Here is a 21,202-nt window from a genome sequence, read left to right as displayed (position 1 = left end):
GCAGTAAAACAACTATGTATTTCCTGGAGTTGACGATATCAGAATAACTAAATGAATAAAATATGTAGATATTTAAAACATATCAGGAGATTTAAATAATTTCCACTTATTTATTAACTCTCATCTATCACGATTACAAGATCAACACTACTGAAAACCAAATCCCAAAATAAAAATATTTTGCAAGGCACTTTTTTTTAAAGATCACAAATTAACACAAGAATCGTCACTGGTTCATAGGATTCAAGGGAGACTTCTGCCATTCTTTCCTCAACATTTGTCTGACTTGTGACAGCCTCAGGGAAGGATTTTCCGCTCGCAGTTGAGAAATTCGACCTTGCTCAAACGCGTTCCACGCTGCTTTCACTCGTTTCTCTGGATGCATATCAACACCATCCGCCTGAGGAAACAGATTTTAATTAAGTTAATCCCAGTCTCTCGGCGAGCATGACACTGAGAATACTAGAAACATCGAGTTAACTGAAATTGCAAGGTCAAATTAGTAAACTTACAATGTCTAGAGCCTCAATAGCTTGCTCCACGCTCTGGGCTACTTCAACATCCGTCATTACGTGATTTAAATTCTCTGGTATGGGATCCTCCTGAGGTAATGTCAGAGTTTTATGTCTAAATAAAAGGGTAAACAAGTTTGAGCTTATCGTTTGGAAATCCATGAAAGTTGTTATGTGGCAGCTGCTTTATTGTAACCGGATATAATTATACAATATTATCGTTGCAATATCACGATGTACTTCTGGTCGACGGCCGCGATCTTGTAGTAAGGGGAAAAGTGGTCGATTTAAGGGTTCCGTTGGATTTGAATGTTCACAAGGATTTCTCAACGGAATATGGTAGTTAGGACCCCTACGAATATAATTAGACTTGTTGCCAATTTTGTATCTCAACAGAAACACCACTTTTACCACTTTTTACCACCTTTGTACCACCTTTCTGGTTTGCCAAATATCTTTAGTTGTGAACGTCGTAGAAGGCTGAAAATTAACCTAGAATGTTTATCTTATCAAGGAGTAAAACTTTTGTATGAAAAATTTTTACATTGGACAATCAGCTAATTGGATAATTACCAATTAGTTAATCACCAAAAAAAGTGAAAATTTTTTATTGGCTCAAAATGATTGAAATCGTTTGAAACACGGAGAAATGTAGTTTTTAGAAAAATTTCAAAAATTTTTGACTTACAATTTTTTTTCGAGACTTCAAAAAAAAGTTTGAAAATTTGAAAATATTTTTTTCCGCCAAAAGTGATCGAATTGCATGAAACGTGGATAAAAATGCCTTGCAGAAAAATTTCGAAGATTTTTAGATTGGGGAATACTAAAATCATCAATATTTGAAGTTGGAGTTCAGTAAATCTCGACATATTTTAGTAATTAGGAATAGCTTAGCGGAAAGGGCTGGACCTGAAAAAGGTTAACCACACAATATTAGAGTTTCATAACTAATTACAATACAGCTGGACCTGAAAAAGGTTAACCACACAATATTAGAGTTTCATAACTAATTACAATACAGCTTTATCAAATTCCACATAAAGAAACAGCACAAAAGGACCATTTAAGATCGAACCGATTTTACCTGCTGTTCTATCATTTTATTGATTTCAATGATCAAAACCTCTGTCAATCTTGCCAATCTATACCGGGTATCTGAATGTACCGGACCTCTTATTTACCTCTATAATTAGACCCAGTTGTGCAAGAAATGCGATTTCTCACAGGGGTTTCTTTAAACTGTGCACTTTTTGTCACTCTCGCAACTCGCAAGAGGCCTGGTATTATAGGGGGGTATAGGAAGCGAGTGTAAATATACCTTCCATCATCCATTGTGGCTATTTTGTATTGTGAATGCGCATGCCGCTTCGTTTGCTATGCCATATACCTCGAATAACCCCCATATGTCATTGCCAGGGTCGGGATAGAGCTGGAGATAGCATTGAAAAGTTGCTAGAAATAGCTAGATTTAGAGTAAACTGGTGGTAGCTGGGTGGTGCTAGCATGGATGTAGCAGAACGTAGCTACACGGGGTTTCATTGGAGTTGGTTATTTTAATGGCCAAAGAGTGCCGGAACTAAAGTTACTAAAGATTGCAGTTGAGGGGCAGTGTAAACCACGGTGTAGTCAGGGACACAGAGCTACAGTGCAGGAGTACTGCAAAAGAACAGTGCAAGTGATACAGTCTGCAACAGTAAAACTCCGACGAAGCTAGACTTAGAGTGAACTGATGGAAGCTGGGTGGTGCTAAAATGGAGGTAGCAGAACGTACTACATGATGAAAACAGGAAAACTAAGGCTGGTTGAGACCTAAAAAGATGTGAATCTGTCCTGATAGATCCAGTGAGGAGCGAGTAGCGAAGAGTTTGATCACCAACCTAAAGCTCTAAAGAAGAAGAGGGCTAAAGAGATAGGGCCTGTCGTGATATCATGGATCGCTTAGGTTCCACCAGGATCTGGTAGTCCTCATAATTCTGCGGCCTCTATGTGTCGTCATCTCGCACAACTCTTTAAGAATCTTGTGGATTTGGCATGTGAAAATTTGCAGCCCTCCAGACATTGATTGGGTTAACGAGGTGTCGTACGTCACCTCAAGATCGGGTGACAGGGGGCTGACCAGGCCAGAACCCAATTGATTGGGCCTGAGGTCACGTGATTATGAGCCTGAGGTCACGTGACTATGACGTCACCAGACCTTCCTCTCCGTTTCCCGCTCATTGGACCAGGTGAGCTTGCATGCATGTGAATGTGGGTGTAAGTATAGCTGTACTGTAGTTTATACCTAATTAAACCCCTATAGAAACCGACAATTTATTTTCTGGCAGAAAGCTAGAAATTTACCAAAATATCGTCATTGTTTTAAATCTATTTTGATGACCATTCCTGACCTAAAATCGCACGAGAAATCGATTAAACTTGGTTTCAGAACTCAACAATGCTTCCTTATGCCTCAAAATCCATGTTTTATCGATACAATCAACATATCGATCCTGTAGTTCAACTTATTACTTAAAGGGTTCAAGTATAGTTACGCGGTAGACAAACTAAAACAAAATTGTAGGTTTATAACCTACCAGGACGTGTGCCGAGTTAAGCTCGAGTCGAAGGTAATATTTGGAACAAATATTTTACGAGTATCACCCGTTAAATAAACTTATATGTATAAAAACCTTGTGTTATGTGGCAGTTGTATTGCAATTTGTGCAATTTCAGTTGGGCAGCTTTTTTAAAGTGTCTGGTATTTCAATTTTCGTAAACCTACTACCTGGGAATGTAATGAAATAAAAAGGTGACCATCTTTGGTTATTACTAGCACTTTGCAAATCCAGCAGATCTACTTTCGTAAAATATTTTGTTAACGATTTCTAATATAATTCAAGTTGCGCTGGTGAGGCTAAATGCTAAAAGTGAGTCGGCGATTGGTACAGTATAAATGGAAAAGACAACTACTTTTTATATTAATATAATGTTTTGTTTTATAAGGTTATTTATGAATTTATTCGAGAAATAATCTGGAAGTATTATCGGCATCTTTTCACACATATATATTATATGACTACGAGCACATACAAGTGGCCAATAAGCTGTACACAGCAGGGTTTATAGCGTAATAATCGATCTTTTAGCTATTTCGGACACCCTGAATCAGTCATTCTCGCTAAACTAGGTATTTATTTAACACCATAACACAGCCTTTAAATGATGTTTCATAATGTGTCCTACGTAGCACTTTATCAGTTTAAGTAATTGGGATATATTATTCATTTCTATAAAATCTTTTAAATTTGATTGAATGATGAATTTCAGCCGATGATGAACAAGATGTGCGGAGGGAGGGTGTGGCCGATTGTCTGAAAATCCTTGACTGGGAGGAGAAGGTGCCACCCTCCCGACGTGTGAGGGTTTTTTACAAGCCAGATTTGGACATGACCGCAAGGAAGTCCACTGAGCTCCCCATCTACAAGGAGGATTCTTGTGGATGGTGGTTTAAAACGGGAGTCGGTAATAATTATTATTATCAAAGATACTTTTTTCCATAATATGTGTCATATGTTAACGATCAGCTTAATCAATCATTCATTCGACATATTATTATACTACTACTAGAACTAACGTGTTCGAGTTAGGTTATAGTTTCTTCAGGCTCAGTACATGATGTAAATAAAAAATAACACAATTATCCTCAGCAAAGAAGGAGTATGCTCGGGTAACCCTACCCCCCTTGCTACGTGGTCTGACGAGAGCCGCTATTATATCATTTATAAGAATGCCTCTCAAAACAGCATTTGTTAACAACAACCAAGCTGTTGAGAGGCAAGTGGCGCTTATGTCAACCTGTGGTAAGAAGGTGGTAGGGGAGGATAGGAAATCTGGGCAACAAATTGCTGTCGCAGAGCACAGACAGCAAACGAAAAAGCAGAAGAAGTGAAGGTACAATAAATCAGATATATTGTATTTCCTAAGTGGCTCACAAGTAGGAGCTCATCCATTATTTCTTGTATTGTCACAAAAAACGTCTGTAGCTTAACTTAATTTCAGATCACATCATTATAATGGATTATAAATAATGCTAAACATTAGCCATATTAAGTGAAGAGTATTATGTAGGCTTTTAACAACCATATAATGCTTTATATCCCACACCCAAGTAACAGAAATGCAATTGATTTTAACCTGTCGACAATATTTCAGAAAAGATTCCCGCAAGCAAGCATGTTCCTTCGTTCTGCTCTGATCTCTACTCTGTTACTAACTGATGATGGACTTTGATACGATTCGTTGATATGATTTTTTGACGTATTGTATACAGCTAACACTTAACCATATGGTTCAGACAAAAGGACAATTAAACTGGTGTTTTGTTTTTAACGGGTGATACTCGTAAAATATTTGTTCCAAATATTACCTTCGACTCGAGCTTAACTCGGCACACGTCCTGGTAGGTTATAAACCTACAATTTTGTTTTAGTTTGTCTACCGCGTAACTATACTTGAACCCTTTAAGTAATAAGTTGAACTACAGGATCGATATGTTGATTGTATCGATAAAACATGGATTTTGAGGCATAAGGAAGCATTGTTGAGTTCTGAAACCAAGTTTAATCGATTTCTCGTGCGATTTTAGGTCGGGAATGGTCATCAAAATAGATTTAAAACAATGACGATATTTTGGTAAATTTCTAGCTTTTTGCCAGAAAATAAATTGTCGGTTTCTATAGGGGTTTAATTAGGTATAAACTACAGTACAGCTATACTTACACCCACATTCACATGCATGCAAGCTCACCTGGTCCAATGAGCGGGAAACGGAGAGGAAGGTCTGGTGACGTCATAGTCACGTGACCTCAGGCTCATAATCACGTGACCTCAGGCCCAATCAATTGGGTTCTGGCCTGGTCAGCCCCCTGTCACCCGATCTTGATGTGACGTACGACACCTCGTTAACCCAATCAATGTCTGGAGCGCTGCAAATTTTCACATGCCAAATCCACAAGATTCTTAAAGAGTTGTGCGAGATGACGACACATAGAGGCCGCAGAATTATGAGGACTACCAGATCCTGGTGGAACCTAAGCGATCCATGATATCACGACAGGCCCTACTAAAGAGACTCACTTTGATCAATAAATCCGGTACGGCAAGGTCTGTAGCCTTGATAAGAAGATACCATGACGTAATTCATGCGGAAAATCGATTTATATAAAGGGTTTCGTTGGATCTAAAAAGGGTGGGTCAGTCTCTCTGTTTTCATCAGATTCTGATGAAATGCTGTTAAGCTCAGGACGGTGATCTTAATAGGTCGGATAGCTGTATCTGGTTGCTTCCAGCCCACCCTTGTCGCTTGAAAATAAGTTCTCACCCCACCTCTTCCAAAAATGCAGTTACCAGAGCAGGCAACTCTTCTTCCTCCTCTTCTTTCAACACAAACACAATCAGGTTCCAGCTACTCTCCTCCTCTGCAGCCACAATCTTATCTCCTTCTTCGGAGTTTTACTGTTGCAGACTGTATCACTTGCACTGTTCTTTTGCAGTACTCCTGCACTGTAGCTCTGTGTCCCTGACTACACCGTGGTTTACACTGCCCCTCAACTGCAATCTTTAGTAACTTTAGTTCCGGCACTCTTTGGCCATTAAAATAACCAACTCCAATGAAACCCCGTGTAGCTACGTTCTGCTACATCCATGCTAGCACCACCCAGCTACCACCAGTTTACTCTAAATCTAGCTATTTCTAGCAACTTTTCAATGCTATCTCCAGCTCTATCCCGACCCTGGCAATGACATATGGGGGTTATTCGAGGTATATGGCATAGCAAACGAAGCGGCATGCGCATTCACAATACAAAATAGCCACAATGGATGATGGAAGGTATATTTACACTCGCTTCCTATACCCCCCTATAATACCAGGCCTCTTGTGAGTTGCGAGAGTGACAAAAAGTGCACAGTTTAAAGAAACCCCTGTGAGAAATCGCATTTCTTGCACAACTGGGTCTAATTATAGAGGTAAATAAGAGGTCCGGTACATTCAGATACCCGGTATAGATTGGCAAGATTGACAGAGGTTTTGATCATTGAAATCAATAAAATGATAGTACAGCAGGTAAAATCGGTTCGATCTTAAATGGTCCTTTTGTGCTGTTTCTTTATGTGGAATTTGATAAAGCTGTATTGTAATTAGTTATGAAACTCTAATATTGTGTGGTTAACCTTTTTCAGGTCCAGCTGTATTGTAATTAGTTATGAAACTCTAATATTGTGTGGTTAACCTTTTTCAGGTCCAGCCCTTTCCGCTAAGCTATTCCTAATTACTAAAATATGTCGAGATTTACTGAACTCCAACTTCAAATATTGATGATTTTAGTATTCCCCAATCTAAAAATCTTCGAAATTTTTCTGCAAGGCATTTTTATCCACGTTTCATGCAATTCGATCACTTTTGGCGGAAAAAAATATTTTCAAATTTTCAAACTTTTTTTTTGAAGTCTCGAAAAAAAATTTTAAGTCAAAAATTTTTGAAGTTTTTCTAAAAACTACATTTCTCCGTGATTCAAACGATTTCAATCATTTTGAGCCAATAAAAAATTTTCACTTTTTTTGGTGATTAACTAATTGGTAATTATCCAATTAGCTGATTGTCCGATGTAAAAATTTTTCATACAAAAGTTTTACTCCTTGATAAGATAAACATTCTAGGTTAATTTGCAGCCTTCTATGATGTTCGCAACTAAAGATATTTGGCAAACCAGAAAGGTGGTACAAAGGTGGTAAAAAGTGGTAAAAGTGGTGTTTCCGTTGAGATACAAAATTGGCAACAAGTCTAATTATGTTCGTAGGGGTCCTAACTACCATATTCCGTTGAGAAATCCTTGTGAACATTCGAATCCAACGGAATGCCACTTTTCCCCTTACTATTGAGAGTACACGATTCTTTTCAGATTTTGTTGCTCGATCGAGTTCGGCGTAGTTTAATATATATATTTTGCGCGCGATCATGAAATTCTGTATTCGTTTGCTTACATAACATGATAGCGAAAATTTTGCTAGTCGTTTGCGAACAATGCACGTTTGCCCCATTCTCTGCTTCCTATTTAACGCGGTACAACGCACCTCTATTATCGGCGATAATCATACCTTTTCTTGCTGAGCTTCCTCATTTTCACGCTCTTGTTCAGCCTTTCTCAAAGATAGTTCTGCTTGAGTTAACTTCTTTGCAGGAGTCTTGCCACTTGATGCAGCCTCGATTGCAGCTTCTTCTTCAACCAACAATTGGGCGGCAAGTTTCTTCCTTTCTACCGCAGCTTTTCTCTTTTCTTCTTCGGCGTTCTAGGACCGAATCTAAAATTAAATTGACGCAATGAGTGAGAATGCGACGAATAAGAACGCAATAGGAAATTAAGTTCTCAAACGCAACATTTGTTCCAACCTTATTTCAAATGCGGATTGGGTCCTAACAAAAAACTACTTTAACTTGAAATTCTAGGGGAAAGATCGAACCTTTCGCTGAGCCTTCTTGTTGGTAAGTTTATCATCGTCACGCCATGCGTCCTCTTCAGCAGCTTGCCGAGCTACAGCGTTCTTCTCAGCATCTACCGCTGCCTTTCTGTTTCGTGCCTCTACTGCCTTGGTGTTTTCACCCTTGAACTTCTTAGGCATACCCTTTTTCTAGGACCATCAACCTGTTAAAGTGGCGATAACCATTGGCGTTTTAGAGCTTAGCGGGGAACGATTAAAATTGTACTTCCTTGATATTTTCATATATATTTAGATGACTATATAATTTTGAGCAATTAGATAAAAACAATAATGTTGAAAAATTAATTTCAAAGATCTACGATAATAGTTTTCAAAGATATTATAGAATGGACTAGAAATAAAATCGATTCTGCTAAAAATGCAAAAATGCAAAAATGAGAATTTACAAATAAATACTTTGCAAAAGCTCTCATAATATCATCATGATATATTTGCTTTTCTAAGAAACTTAATTGTCAATAACACGACAGTAAAACGCCTATGCAAGTCTGTTTCATGAGCTTAACAACTCCACAACTCAATACCATAGATCACTACACTCACACCTCAAATAAATTAATAAAATAGCTTTAGGTTAGCTTTCAAACATAAACAAGACATTAATAATGATAATTATAACATTATAAACCAAGGCACTTGAAAATCCTCGCAACCAAGTGAACATAACTGTAAGCTCATCTAGTGGACATGGTGTGACACGGCCAGCCCTTTCTGTCCGGTGTACTACACGGCTCGTTGTGGTCTGATTACATTCTTTAAATATGAAAACAATTTGAAACTCATTGCTCAGCTTCCACCCCATTTTCGCCTGTCTCTCCCCCGTTTTCGCTGTCCTTTTTCCGTCGACTGCGCTTACTTCTGTCTTCATCTCGGTGTCGATGCCTACTCTCATCTCCTCGAGCTGATTTTCTGCTCTTCTTTTCTTTTCTTGGTGACCTCCGTGATCGACTGCGATGTTCTGTGCTGCGCTCGCGATGTCCGTCACCGCGCGACCTCCGCTCACGTGACCTCTTTCGCTCTCGACTGTGTGATCTCCGTGGACTGCGTCTCCTTCTCCGAGATTCCTCATCGCTGGAGGCCCCACTCTCATCGCTGAATGCTGGTGGTGGCAGCATCATTGGAGGGACCATGTTACTGAGATTAACACCAGGAGGAGGTAACATAGAGGGGAGACCAGGAGGGGGGAACATAGTTGGGGGAGGTAGAGGACCACTGGATGGAGGGAGCTGCATGGGAGTACTGCCGTCCTCCTGCTTAATCATAGGTCTCATCTCGGGAGGAGGCGCTAGACCTGGGGGCTGTAATTGTGGCAGTGGTAGGAAGGCTGGTTGGGATAGTGAGGGTGGGAAGAGGACATTGCCCAAACCAGCGGGCAGCATGAGGCGGGGAGCATTCACTAGAGACCCGATAGAAGGGATACAGGAGATGGTTTGTTGGGGTACTATTGTAGTGGCAGCCTGACTCTTAGCACCAAGCACGCCTATAGTGCCACCAGAATGGTGTCCTGGTAGTTTGGGAAGTTCTGGTAATAGGGTGGCGCTCATAACAGACGGACGTTGCACTACAGACAGCTCCCTGTTTTTCTCTGAAGCTATCCCTCGTACTCCTTTCTGTTTATCACAATACGCTTTCCAGCTCTCCTCATTGAAACCATAATTAAAATAGTCTGTTAAATCAGCCCCAGGGATACGCCAGGGCTTCTCTTCGCACATGGTATCAATATCATAGTCATAAATGGGTACCCCATTGATATTTCCCACAGCGTTAACATCAATAGTTCGCTTGCTGGTCATGGTAGTAGGCTGAGAAACATGAGTAATAGTTGGTGGGGGAGCAGTGATAACGCTCACTTGTTTTGGTTGTGTGATAGGGGTAATCTGAGGGGGTCCAAAAGAGGATGCCATGCCAAACGTAGCTGGGGCATTCTTGTTGATCTCGCCAATAGTAATCTGAACATCGTCATCATCATCATCGTCTGAGTCACTATCTGAGGCTGAGTGGTCAGCATTGCCGTTCTGAACTTTTGAGACGAACTCGACGGCGTTTGCGTCTAGTGTTGATTGCGAGGGATCTTTAGTTGCGTCGCCGTATAGCCACGCGTCCTCCTGCTCGTGTGTAGCCGACGGGATAACATTCGTAATTTCTACCGCTGCCATTTTATCATTATATTTCTGAATTTATGTTGTGGTTAGGACGGAAAATATTTTATCTAATTCAAATTTCTGACATAAGATTGTACTTTTGGTTGGGGAACAAATCATTGCATTTGAAATGACATGAAAATAGTAATATGAATCATGGCTAGTAATAGCAGTGAATAAACCACAAATCTGAAAAATAAACATATTGTACACGGTTATAGTTTATTTACAACCATTCTTATTACTTGATAAAACTATAAACCATATCACCCCATAAAATGTCAATATACTCTTGATAGTCATAAATTAATGCCCCTCAAATCAGATAATCTCAAAGTCTGTATTATCATTGTTCTGCGTAAATCGCCACAATGTTTAATGTCCATCTTTTCTATGAGAGTGTTGTACTACGACAGATCATTCTGGACTATGGGCTTCTGGAGAATACATTGGGTTATGATCATCATTAAAATTATACAGATTAGTGGTTACTATTTTCTGTAAATTCAGACTGACGTACAAAGTTGTATTCATTGATAACTCAAATTGTAACTATCATCATTATATTATCACACTATAAAGCAACGTAAATAGTGGTGGACATTATATTACCTTCTAAAAACTGGATGATATGCCAACATACTCTCCCTCTCCGAATTATTTGTGTGTTGTTCTGCGACAGAACTATCTGAAGGTTTGTAGTGTTATAAATTTCATTTAAAGTATACAGATTAATAGTTACTATTTTCTGTAAATTCAGACTGACGTACAAAAGTATATTCATTGAAAACTCAAATTGTAAATATCATCATTATATTATCACAATATAAAACAAGGTCAATAGTGGTGGACATTATATTACCTTCTAAAAACTTGAGGATATGCCATCATACTCGTCCCCTCCGAATTATTTGTGTGTTGTTCTGTGACAGCAGAACTATCTGAAGGTATGCAGTGTTATAACTTTCATTTAAAGTATATATAGATTATTGGTTACTATTTTCTGTAAATTCAGACTGACGTACAAAATTGTATTCATTGAAAACTCAAATTGTAAATATCATCATTATATTATCACAATATAAAACAAGGTAAATAGTGGTGTACATTATATTACCTTCTAAAAACTTGAGGATATGCCATCATACTCGTCCCACCCGAATTATTTGTGTGTTATTCTGTGACAGAACTATCTGAAGGTTTGTAGTGTTATAACTTTTATTTAAAGTATACAGATTCGTAGTTACAATTTTCTGTAAATTCAGACTGACGTACAAAGTTGTATTCATTGAAAACTCAAATTGTAAATATCATTATTATATTATCACAATATAAAACAAGGTAAATAGTGGTGTACATTATAGGCCTTCTATATATTACCTTCTAAAAACTTGAGGATATGCCATCATACTCGTCCCCTCCGAATTATTTGTGTGTTATTCTGTGACAGATCTATCTGAAGGTTTGTAGTGTTATAACTTTTATTTAAACTATACAGATTAGTGGTTACTATTTTCTGTAAATTCAGACTGACGTACAAAATTGTATTCATTGAAAACTCAAATTGTAACTTTCATCATTATATTATCACAATACTTAACAACGTAAATACAAAATAGTAAAGGACTTTATATTACTTTCTAAAAACTTAAGGATTATATGCCAACATACTCTTCCTCTCCGAATTATTTGTGTGTTATTCTGTGACAGAACTATCTGAAGGTATGTAGCGTTATAACTTTTATTTTAAGTATACAGATTAGTGGTCACTTTTTTTCTGTAAATTCAGACTGACGTACAAATTGTATTCATTGAAAACTCAAATTGTAACTTTCATCATTATACAATACTAAACAAAGTAAATAGTAAAGGACTTCATATTACCTTCTAAAAACTTAAGGATATGTCAACATACTCTCCCTCTCCAAATTCTTTCTGTTCTGCGACAGATCTATCTGAAGGTTTGTAGTGTTATAACTTTCATTTAAAGTATACAGATTAATAGTTACTATTTTCTGTAAATTCAGACTGACGTACAAAATTGTATTCATTGAAAACTCAAATTGTAAATATCATCATTAAATTATCACAATATAAAACAAGGTAAATAGTGGTGTACATTATATTACCTTCTAAAAACTTGAGGATATGCCATCATACTCGTCCCCTCCGAATTATTTGTGTGTTGTTCTGTGACAGCAGAACTATCTGAAGGTATGCAGTGTTATAACTTTCATTTAAAGTATATATAGATTAGTGGTTACTATTTTCTGTAAATTCAGACTGACGTACAAAATTGTATTCATTGAAAACTCAAATTGTAAATATCATCATTATATTATCACAATATAAAACAAGGTAAATAGTGGTGTACATTATATTACCTTCTAAAACTTGAGGATATGCCATCATACTCGTCCCACCCGAATTATTTGTGTGTTATTCTGTGACAGAACTATCTGAAGGTTTGTAGTGTTATAACTTTTATTTAAAGTATACAGATTCGTAGTTACAATTTTCTGTAAATTCAGACTGACGTACAAAGTTGTATTCATTGAAAACTCTAATTGTAAATATCATTATTATATTATCACAATATAAAACAAGGTAAATAGTGGTGTACATTATAGGCCTTCTATATATTACCTTCTAAAAACTTGAGGATATGCCATCATACTCGTCCCCTCCGAATTATTTGTGTGTTATTCTGTGACAGATCTATCTGAAGGTTTGTAGTGTTATAACTTTTATTTAAACTATACAGATTAGTGGTTACTATTTTCTGTAAATTCAGACTGACGTACAAAATTGTATTCATTGAAAACTCAAATTGTAACTTTCATCATTATATTATCACAATACTTAACAACGTAAATACAAAATAGTAAAGGACTTTATATTACCTTCTAAAAACTTAAGGATTATATGCCAACATACTCTTCCTCTCCGAATTATTTGTGTGTTATTCTGTGACAGAACTATCTGAAGGTATGTAGCGTTATAACTTTTATTTTAAGTATACAGATTAGTGGTCACTTTTTTCTGTAAATTCAGACTGACGTACAAAATTGTATTCATTGAAAACTCAAATTGTAACTTTCATCATTATACAATACTAAACAAAGTAAATAGTAAAGGACTTCATATTACCTTCTAAAAACTTAAGGATATGTCAACATACTCTCCCTCTCCAAATTCTTTCTGTTCTGCGACAGATCTATCTGAAGGTTTGTAGTGTTATAACTTTCATTTAAAGTATACAGATTAATAGTTAATATTTTCTGTAAATTCAGACTGACGTACAAAATTGTATTCATTGAAAACTCAAATTGTAAATATCATCATTATATTATCACAATATAAAACAAGGTAAATAGTAAGGGACTTTATATTACCTTCTAAAAACTGAATGATATGCCAACATACTCTTCCTCTCCGAATTGTCCGCGTGTTGTTCTGCGACAGATCTATCTGAAGGTATGTAGTGTTACAACTTTAATTTAAAATATACAGATTAGTGGTTACTATTTTCTGTAAATTCAGACTGACGTACAAAATTGTATTCATTGAAAACTCAAATTGTAAATATCATCATTATATTATCACAATATAAAACAAGGTTAATAGTGGTGTACATTATATTACCTTCTAAAAACTTGAGGATATGCCATCATACTCGTCCCCTCCGAATTATTTGTGTGTTATTCTGTGACAGATCTATCTGAAGGTATGTAGTGTTATAACTTTTATTTAAAGTATACAGATTAGTAGTTACTATTTTCTGTAAATTCAGACTGACGTACAAAGTTGTATTCATTGAAAACTCAAATTGTAAATATCATTATTATATTATCACAATATAAAACAAGGTAAATAGTGGTGTACATTATAGGCCTTCTATATATTACCTTCTAAAAACTTGAGGATATGCCATCATACTCGTCCCCTCCGAATTATTTGTGTGTTATTCTGTGACAGATCTATCTGAAGCTGAAGGTTTGTAGTGTTATAACTTTTGTTTAAACTATACAGATTAGTGGTTACTATTTTCTGTAAATTCAGACTGACGTACAAAATTGTATTCATTGAAAACTCAAATTGTAACTTTCATCATTATATTATCACAATACTTAAAAACGTAAATACAAAATAGTAAAGGACTTTATATTACCTTCTAAAAACTTAAGGATTATATGCCAACATACTCTTCCTCTCCGAATTATTTGTGTGTTATTCTGTGACAGAACTATCTGAAGGTATGTAGCGTTATAACTTTTATTTTAAGTATACAGATTATATTAGTGGTTACTTTTTTCTGTAAATTCAGACTGACGTACAAAATTGTATTCATTGAAAACTCAAATTGTAACTTTCATCATTATACAATACTAAACAAAGTAAATAGTGGGGGGGGGTCCAACCCGATCAATTCCGATCATTCCGATCCCGATTTTGGCCTCATCAACCCTCATATCGGAAAAATCGGGAAAATTTAAATCTTCCCTCTGAGGTTTCTAGGCGATATAGGTAGCTATTTCTGTACTTAAATATGACAAGAAATCGATTGGTGGTGGTCCCAGAACCCCAAAAATGGTATCTTGTTCCAAACAAGAATCGTTTCGTCCGAAAAACAACACAATGTCGTACCAACTCTTGTTTGACAGAAACATCCACCCCGGTCCACAATTGAAAGAGGTACGGTTGGTAATAACAATCGTAACAAATAGCGAACGCTTTAGTAACTTTTGATTTAAATTGTCTCCACAATTTGTAACAGGCTATCTGCAGAAATGGGTAGCACGGTTAATGACTATGGTCCTTTCTCAAACTTCCAATCCTCAGTTAGATACAAAGAATAGTCTACACAATTTTCAATAACATTAAAAGGGATGAAAATCACTTTATTTATCAAAATCTTTATTTATCATGTAACAACTTTTCCATAGTACTGGAGAGTAAAACTCTGTTAAACAACAAAATTCTCGGGCACATTTTGAGTCAGTAACAGTAACATGTCAATATGTTACAGACTCAAATGCGTTTAAAAACATTTTAGTAACAATAAATTGTGTAAACTGATGAGGAGGAGGAGGAGGACTGAGGAGAAGGAGGACTGAGGAGGACAGAGGAGGAAGACTGAGGAGGACCAGGACGAGCACTAGGAGGATGAGGACGAGGACTAGGAGGATGAGGACGAGGACGAGGACTAAGGACGAGGAGGAGGAGAACTGAGGCGGAGGACTGATTAGGAGGAGGACTGATTAGGAGGAGAAGGAAGAGAAGAAGGAGGAGGAGGATGAGGAGGAGAAATGAGGAGGAGGAGGAAAAGGAGGAAGACTGAGGAGAAAGAGGAGGACCGAGGAGGACTGAGGAGGAGGAGGACTGAAGAGAGGGAGGACTGAGGAAGAGGAGCAGGATTGGTGTGGAGGAAGACGAGAAGGAGGAGGACGAGAGCGAGGACGAGGAGGAAGACTGAGGAGGAGGACTGTTAAAAAGGAGAAGGACGAGGACTGAGGAGGAGGACTGAGGATGAGGAGAAGGAGGACTGGGGGAGGACTAAGGACGAGGAGGACTGAGGAGGAGGACTGAGGATGAGGAGGAGGACTGAGGATGAGGAGGAGGAGAAGGAGGACTAGGGAGGACTGAGGAAGAGGAGGACTTAGGGAGGACTGAGGAGGATGATGAGGAGGAGGACTGAGGATGAGGAGGAGGAGAAGGAGGACTGGGGGAGGACTGATGAGGAGGAGGACTGGGGGAGGACTGAGGAGCAGGAGGATGACTTAGGAGTAGGAGGAGAAGGAGGAGAAGGAGGAAAAGGATGAGAGGGAGGAGGAGGACTGAGGAGGAGGAGGAGGACTTAGGAGTAGGAGGAGAAGAAGGAGAAGGAGGACTGGCGAGGAGGAGGACTGACGAGGAGGAGAAGGACTGCGGAGGAGGAGGAGGACTGAGGAGAAGGAGGAGGAGGAGGACTGACGAGTAGGAGGAAGAGGAGGACTGAGGAGGAACAAGATGACGACTGAAGAGGATGAGGAGGATGAGAAGGAGGACTGGGGGAGGACTGAGAAAGAGGAGGACTTGGGGAGGAGGATGAGGACAATGAGACTGATGAGGACTGAGGAGGAAGACTGAGGAGGATGAGGACGAGGACTAAGGACGAGGACTAGGAGGATGAGGACAAGGGCTAATGAAGAGGAGGAGGACGACTGAGGAGGAGGACTGATTAGGAGAAGGAAGAGGAGAAGGAGGAGGAGGATGAGGAGGAGGACTGAGGAGGAGGAGGAGGATGAGGAGGACGAGGACTGAGGAGGACTGAGGAGGAATACTGAAGAGGACGAGGACTAAGGACGAGGAGGAGGCGGAGGACGACTGAGGAGGAGGAATGATTAGGAGGAGAAGGAAGAGGAGAAGGAAGAGGAGGATGAGGAGGAGGACTGAGGAGGAGGAGGAGGATGAGGAGGATGAGGACTGAGGAGGACTGAGGAGGAATACTGAAGAGGACGAGGACTAAGGACGAGGAGGAGGCGGAGGACGACTGAGGAGGAGGAATGATTAGGAGGAGAAGAAAGAGGAGAAGGAGGAGGAGGAGTAGGAGGAGGAGGAGAAGGAGGAGGATTAGGACTGGGGGAGGACTGAGGAGGAGGATAAGGAGGAGGAGGACTAAGGACGAGGATGAGGACGAGGACGATTATGAGGAGGACAGAGGATGACTGATGAGGACTGATGAGGAGGAGAAGGAGGAGGAGGATGAGGAGGAGAAGGAGGAGGAGGACTGGGGGAGGACTCAGGAGGAAGAGGATGATGACTGAGGAGGAGGATGAGGACTCAGGAGGAGGACTCAGGAGGTGGACTCAGGAGGTGGAGGAGGATGAGGACTCAGGAGGAGGAGGACGACTATGAGGAGGACTAAGGAGAACTGATGGGGAGGAGAAGGAGGATCAGGAGGAGAAATGAGGATGAGGAGGAGGAGAAGGAGAAGGAGAAGGAGAAAGAGGAGGACTGGGAGTAGGACTGAGGAGGAGAAGGGGATTGAGGAGGAGGGTGAGGAGGACTGAGGAGAAGGACGAGGACGAGGACGAGGAGTCAGGAAGAGGACTGAAGAGGACTGAGGAGGAGAAGGACTCAGGAGGAGGAAGACTTAGGAGGAGGAGGAGGAGGACATCTAAATGTTTTGTCTGTTTTTGTCCGCCCTACTTTTTGTCCGTTTTGAAAATACAGGGTACCGAACGGACACAAAACATGATCCCCCAGCCAAGCATGTGTTACGATACAAATGTACTTGACTATACATTTAAGGTGCAGTGTACTAGTGATATTATGGTATGTTTAAAGACCGGACCACAAAATATAACCCTAGTGTTGTACTAATACATAATAACAAGTAACAGGGATAAAATTAATGAGCAGAAACAATCGATCTCACGTCAAGAGGCCAAAGCACTCGGGTCTGGGAGTACATGACAACTCCAACTAGTAGTGAGCATACTACTGCCGTTTTCTGACAAAAGTGCTTAAGTAACACAAGGTTCATTTTGTGCAAATTGACTTAAAAGATTTCAATTCTGTAATTGCTCTGGGCTAGCTGCTGTCCAATTTAAACTGCACCCACTATGTTTCTAAGGTACTTTGTCAACTTTTGAGACTTCTGACAAGGTTTCATCATCCTAACTTCTCGGAAAGTGCCTCAAAATCACAAATTATAGTGTGAATTTCTTAGAAAAGTGCTTAAGTACAGTCACATCGGCAAATACTACATGTTCTGATGAAAATTACCCGTTCAAACCATTGGTCATCGAAAGTAAAACGAAAAATTAGCCTAAAACTGTTGTGATGAAACATTGGTTGTAAATAGGGGACACGCTGGAATAGAAAAGTTGAAATTTCGTTTTCTGAGAAAAGTGCTTAAGTACAGTCACATCGGCAAATACTACATGTTCTGATGAAAATGACCCGTTCAAACCATTGGTCATCGAAAGTAAAACGAAAAATTAGCCTAAAACTGTTGTGATGAAACATTGGTTGTAAATAGGGGACACGCTGAAATAGAAAATTTCGTTTTCTGAGAAAAGTGCTTAAGTACAGCCACATTAGTGGGAACTTTATCTGCGATCATTCTGTCCTAAAATTTTACGACAAATTGATTGGTGGTGGTTCAAGAACACGAAAACACTCCCTTCTCCCCAGCGGATTAAAAAATAGTCGAAATTCTACCAGCATTTCAACGAAGAGTTGATTGGTGAAAGTACGGGATAATAATAAATAAGTTGCTTTCTTTAGAAATTAAATTAAGAACTCAGATGAGGCTTTCTTCATAAAGACCAATGATTTGCGAATTATTGATATCGTAACGCGAGGCATTATTATTAAATCTAAAATAGCTAATAATTTAATAAATTATTAACAGGCCCCTTAACGTGGGCAATAATATACGCTTTATAAATTATATAAACAAATTGAAGTCTATTTTCCAATGTTGTTAAGTGTCTCTTTAGATCTGTTTTGGTCTTTCGTGGGAGTTCCCACATTTGTTGGTTGAGAATGCTCAACATAACATACATGATGCTTGACTGCTTTATTGACCCGGACAGGCACCGGGGGCAGACATCCCAACACCAGTGCGTTGGGACATAGTGTTGGTCTGCTTCAGGACGTGTTAGATCCTAGAGAAGCCGCCATCCCCTCTACTGCTTTAGCACAGCGGCAGCATGAGCCCTGGTTTCCTGCCACATTGGTACCTCTGAAAGTACAGAAAAGTGGTGGATTTCGGGGTCCAGGATACTCCCTCTTTGTTCTTTATGGTGGTAATATTTCTCTGAGATGTTTGCAGAGTCTTTATTTCATTTTTTAATTTTTTTTAATTTTAACGCGAGGCAAAGAAAAACAAGCGTATAAAAATGTAACATAATTGTAAGTAATGCTGTACATAAATAAATGGTAAATAATACAAGAAATAGTTGATTTTTAGTCAAACACTCGATTAAGATATCTGTTATATAGCTGTACTATCAGGCAAGTTCATCCAGAATACCCTACTACTCGGGGCCATAAGCCTGCACAGTTTACGTATAATGTCTTGTTTTTTGGGAGTAGCTATCCCCCGGGGCTCTTCCTGGGCGAAAGCTATTTTGCAACCTGGCCTATGGAAATGAGTCTCTCGTCTTTTTGTCTGAGAAATGGAGTGAAATGAAAGGAAACCTCGTCATGATTTGTTTTCCATTCCATTTCTACAGACCCACGCTGGAAACTTACAACTTTAACATCTTTAGTTTTTTAGTTGCTTGCTCCGTAGGACCTTGGCCACGATTCAAAGTATGTGCAGTTCATGCTTATCGCAAAACCCACCTGTTCGACTGCCTGAACAAAGTCCTTATAATCATGAAGTTGACCTGATTGTTTAATGGACAACTCCACTTTATGGTGGAATGAGTCTGCACTCATAAAGGTGTGCACTCGCTTTAGATACTGGGGATACTTGACCGTTATCTTGTCCAGGTCAACATCTGGGCTGTTGATGAACATAGGGCAGTAAATAAAGTCCAGCACTTGTTTTGAGCAGAACAATTGTCTGCCCAAAAAATGATCTCCCTGCTACCAATCTTGCCAACTAACTGGCAAAAATTTGTATTGCCCTTATCCAAGTCGAGGACACATTCTCATCTTTCCTTCCTGCGATTGACTCATTCCAAAGAATCGCTAAAGGAGCTCCGTCTGACCCCAGCCTCGCGAAGGTCTTGTTAAATGTGACAAGGCGTCTTGTAAAAATCGCCTCCTTGTACTCCTTGTACTACATGTGTGGTAGTAAAAGAACTTTCTCCATATCAATTTTAAGGGCCCATGCTTGTGCAGGAGCTGCATTTGCACTCAATATCTGTGTTTTGGTGACCCTCAGGTCCTTTGGTTACATACATTTTGTCCGAGACAATTTCAACTTTGACAATCCATGCTTAGAGGACAATATTATATTAAACTAATTCATTGTGTAAACTTGTATGTAATTGACTGATTTGAAAGATTTCAATAAAAAAACAGAGTAGGAGCAGTGAAGCAAATCGCTTCTATCTCTTTGGTTATGTTCCCTTGGCTGTCGATAATCCCGCCAGTCTCAACTTATAAGAAATTATGACGTATATTTTGAAACGTTCTGCATTGACAAATCGGCAATTTTGACGGCGAAGCTAGCGTTTCTGAAGTTTATGACCATCACCAATCGATCCGCCGTGAAAATTTAGATTTGTGAGTACCGATTATATAGTTTCAGTTGGCAGTATCAACATTTAATTAAACGTATAATGGCACTTAAGCACTTTTGTGAGAAAACGAGCCCGTTTTCACAAAAGTGCTTAAGTGACATAAATTGTTTTCTCCCAGGCCAGAAGACCCACGATCACCAAATTACCGTCACTAGGCCAGTTTTGGGCGTAAAAAACAATGCCACCGTTTTCAGTTCCCGAAATGGCACCGTTTTCGAGATAAACGGCATCCGTTTCCCAAAATGTTACTTAAGCACTTTTCTCAGAAAAATGACCATATTTTGCATTTTAGGGGGTTCCAAAAAGGGGGTTTCGGGGGTCGGCGAATCTATCCAATGGTCCTCAGGGATAGTTCTCGACCCAAAAACAAAAGTTGGACCAAAAAACCCGAAATTTCCAAAATGTTACTTAAGCACTTTTGTCAGAAAACGGCAGACTAGCCCCTGCAGTGGAAAAACACATAAAACATACTAATGGAATGTCCAATTAGTTCGTTTTCTCATAACAATATAGCATATGTAGGGGTTTTTTATCACTTCCTCACTTCTGAGAGGTTTTAGAGATCGATTCTCTAAAATTTCTCAATTTTCCGATTTTTCCGATTCCGATTTTGGCCTCATCAACCCTCATATCGGATATCGGGTTGGACCCCCCCCCCCCCCCCCCCCCAATAGTAAAGGACTTCATATTACCTTCTAAAAACTTGAGGATATGTCATCATACTCGTCCCTCTCCGAATTCTTTCTGTTCTGCGACAGATCTATCT

The 21,202-nt window shown here is 39.1% G+C and overlaps 3 protein-coding genes across 11 annotated transcripts in view; 1 reads left to right on the top strand and 2 right to left on the bottom strand.

Annotated features, from left to right (window-relative positions):
* The window catches only part of LOC134826226 (FYVE, RhoGEF and PH domain-containing protein 4-like), a 434,713-nt gene that overhangs the window by 355,312 nt on the left and 58,199 nt on the right, over positions 1 to 21,202 (top strand). The gene's annotated exons all lie outside the window — the stretch shown is intronic.
* LOC134826238 (coiled-coil domain-containing protein 124-like) lies at positions 18 to 8,211 on the bottom strand. The gene is made up of 4 exons (XM_063838541.1): positions 8,010 to 8,211; positions 7,647 to 7,838; positions 513 to 602; positions 18 to 400 (listed from the first exon to the last, which is right to left on the bottom strand). The coding sequence occupies exons 1-4, from the start codon at positions 8,166 to 8,168 to the stop codon at positions 227 to 229; spliced, it is 615 nt and encodes a 204-aa protein (XP_063694611.1). The 5' UTR covers positions 8,169 to 8,211; the 3' UTR covers positions 18 to 226.
* On the bottom strand, positions 8,322 to 21,200 carry LOC134826234 (pre-mRNA 3'-end-processing factor FIP1-like). 9 transcript variants are annotated; one of them, XM_063838538.1, is made up of 16 exons: positions 21,129 to 21,200; positions 14,361 to 14,439; positions 14,098 to 14,173; positions 13,825 to 13,910; positions 13,585 to 13,733; positions 13,340 to 13,410; positions 13,093 to 13,171; positions 12,836 to 12,911; positions 12,574 to 12,648; positions 12,319 to 12,397; positions 12,074 to 12,144; positions 11,827 to 11,905; positions 11,570 to 11,645; positions 11,307 to 11,382; positions 10,802 to 11,130; positions 8,322 to 10,626 (listed from the first exon to the last, which is right to left on the bottom strand). In XM_063838538.1, exon 16 carries the CDS (start codon positions 10,202 to 10,204, stop codon positions 8,828 to 8,830), a length of 1,377 nt encoding a protein of 458 aa, XP_063694608.1. In that variant the 5' UTR covers positions 10,205 to 10,626; positions 10,802 to 11,130; positions 11,307 to 11,382; positions 11,570 to 11,645; positions 11,827 to 11,905; positions 12,074 to 12,144; positions 12,319 to 12,397; positions 12,574 to 12,648; positions 12,836 to 12,911; positions 13,093 to 13,171; positions 13,340 to 13,410; positions 13,585 to 13,733; positions 13,825 to 13,910; positions 14,098 to 14,173; positions 14,361 to 14,439; positions 21,129 to 21,200; the 3' UTR covers positions 8,322 to 8,827. The 9 variants fall into 9 exon arrangements, 1 of the variants encoding a protein (XP_063694608.1); XR_010161674.1 differs by lacking the exons at positions 12,574 to 12,648; positions 21,129 to 21,200 and having other exon boundaries at positions 10,332 to 10,626; positions 10,802 to 10,877; positions 11,052 to 11,130; ... (1 more) ...; positions 13,835 to 13,910; positions 14,361 to 14,441; XR_010161677.1 differs by lacking the exons at positions 11,307 to 11,382; positions 12,574 to 12,648; positions 21,129 to 21,200 and having other exon boundaries at positions 10,332 to 10,626; positions 10,802 to 10,877; positions 11,052 to 11,130; ... (1 more) ...; positions 13,835 to 13,910; positions 14,361 to 14,441.

Source organism: Bolinopsis microptera, chromosome 2 (genome assembly GCF_026151205.1).
Source record: "Bolinopsis microptera isolate Bmic1 chromosome 2, MBARI_Bmic_1.0, whole genome shotgun sequence".
Classification (NCBI taxonomy): Eukaryota; Metazoa; Ctenophora; class Tentaculata; order Lobata; family Bolinopsidae; genus Bolinopsis; species Bolinopsis microptera.
The sequence above is the reverse complement of the archived record's forward strand: the minus strand, read 5'-3'. Positions and strand labels throughout refer to the sequence as shown.

Bases quoted from the DNA above. Each gene is read 5' to 3' on its own strand.
- LOC134826238 (XM_063838541.1), bottom strand. From the start codon at position 8,168: ATGCCTAAGAAGTTCAAGGGTGAAAACACCAAGGCAGTAGAGGCACGA. The intron at 7,839-8,009 runs GTTCGATCTTTC...ATTCGGTCCTAG, and splicing joins ACAAGAAGGCTCAGCGAAAG to AACGCCGAAGAAGAAAAGAG. The intron at 603-7,646 runs GTATGATTATCG...ACATTACCTCAG, and splicing joins AGGAAGCTCAGCAAGAAAAG to GAGGATCCCATACCAGAGAA.
- LOC134826234 (XM_063838538.1), bottom strand. From the start codon at position 10,204: ATGGCAGCGGTAGAAATTACGAATGTTATCCCGTCGGCTACACACGAG.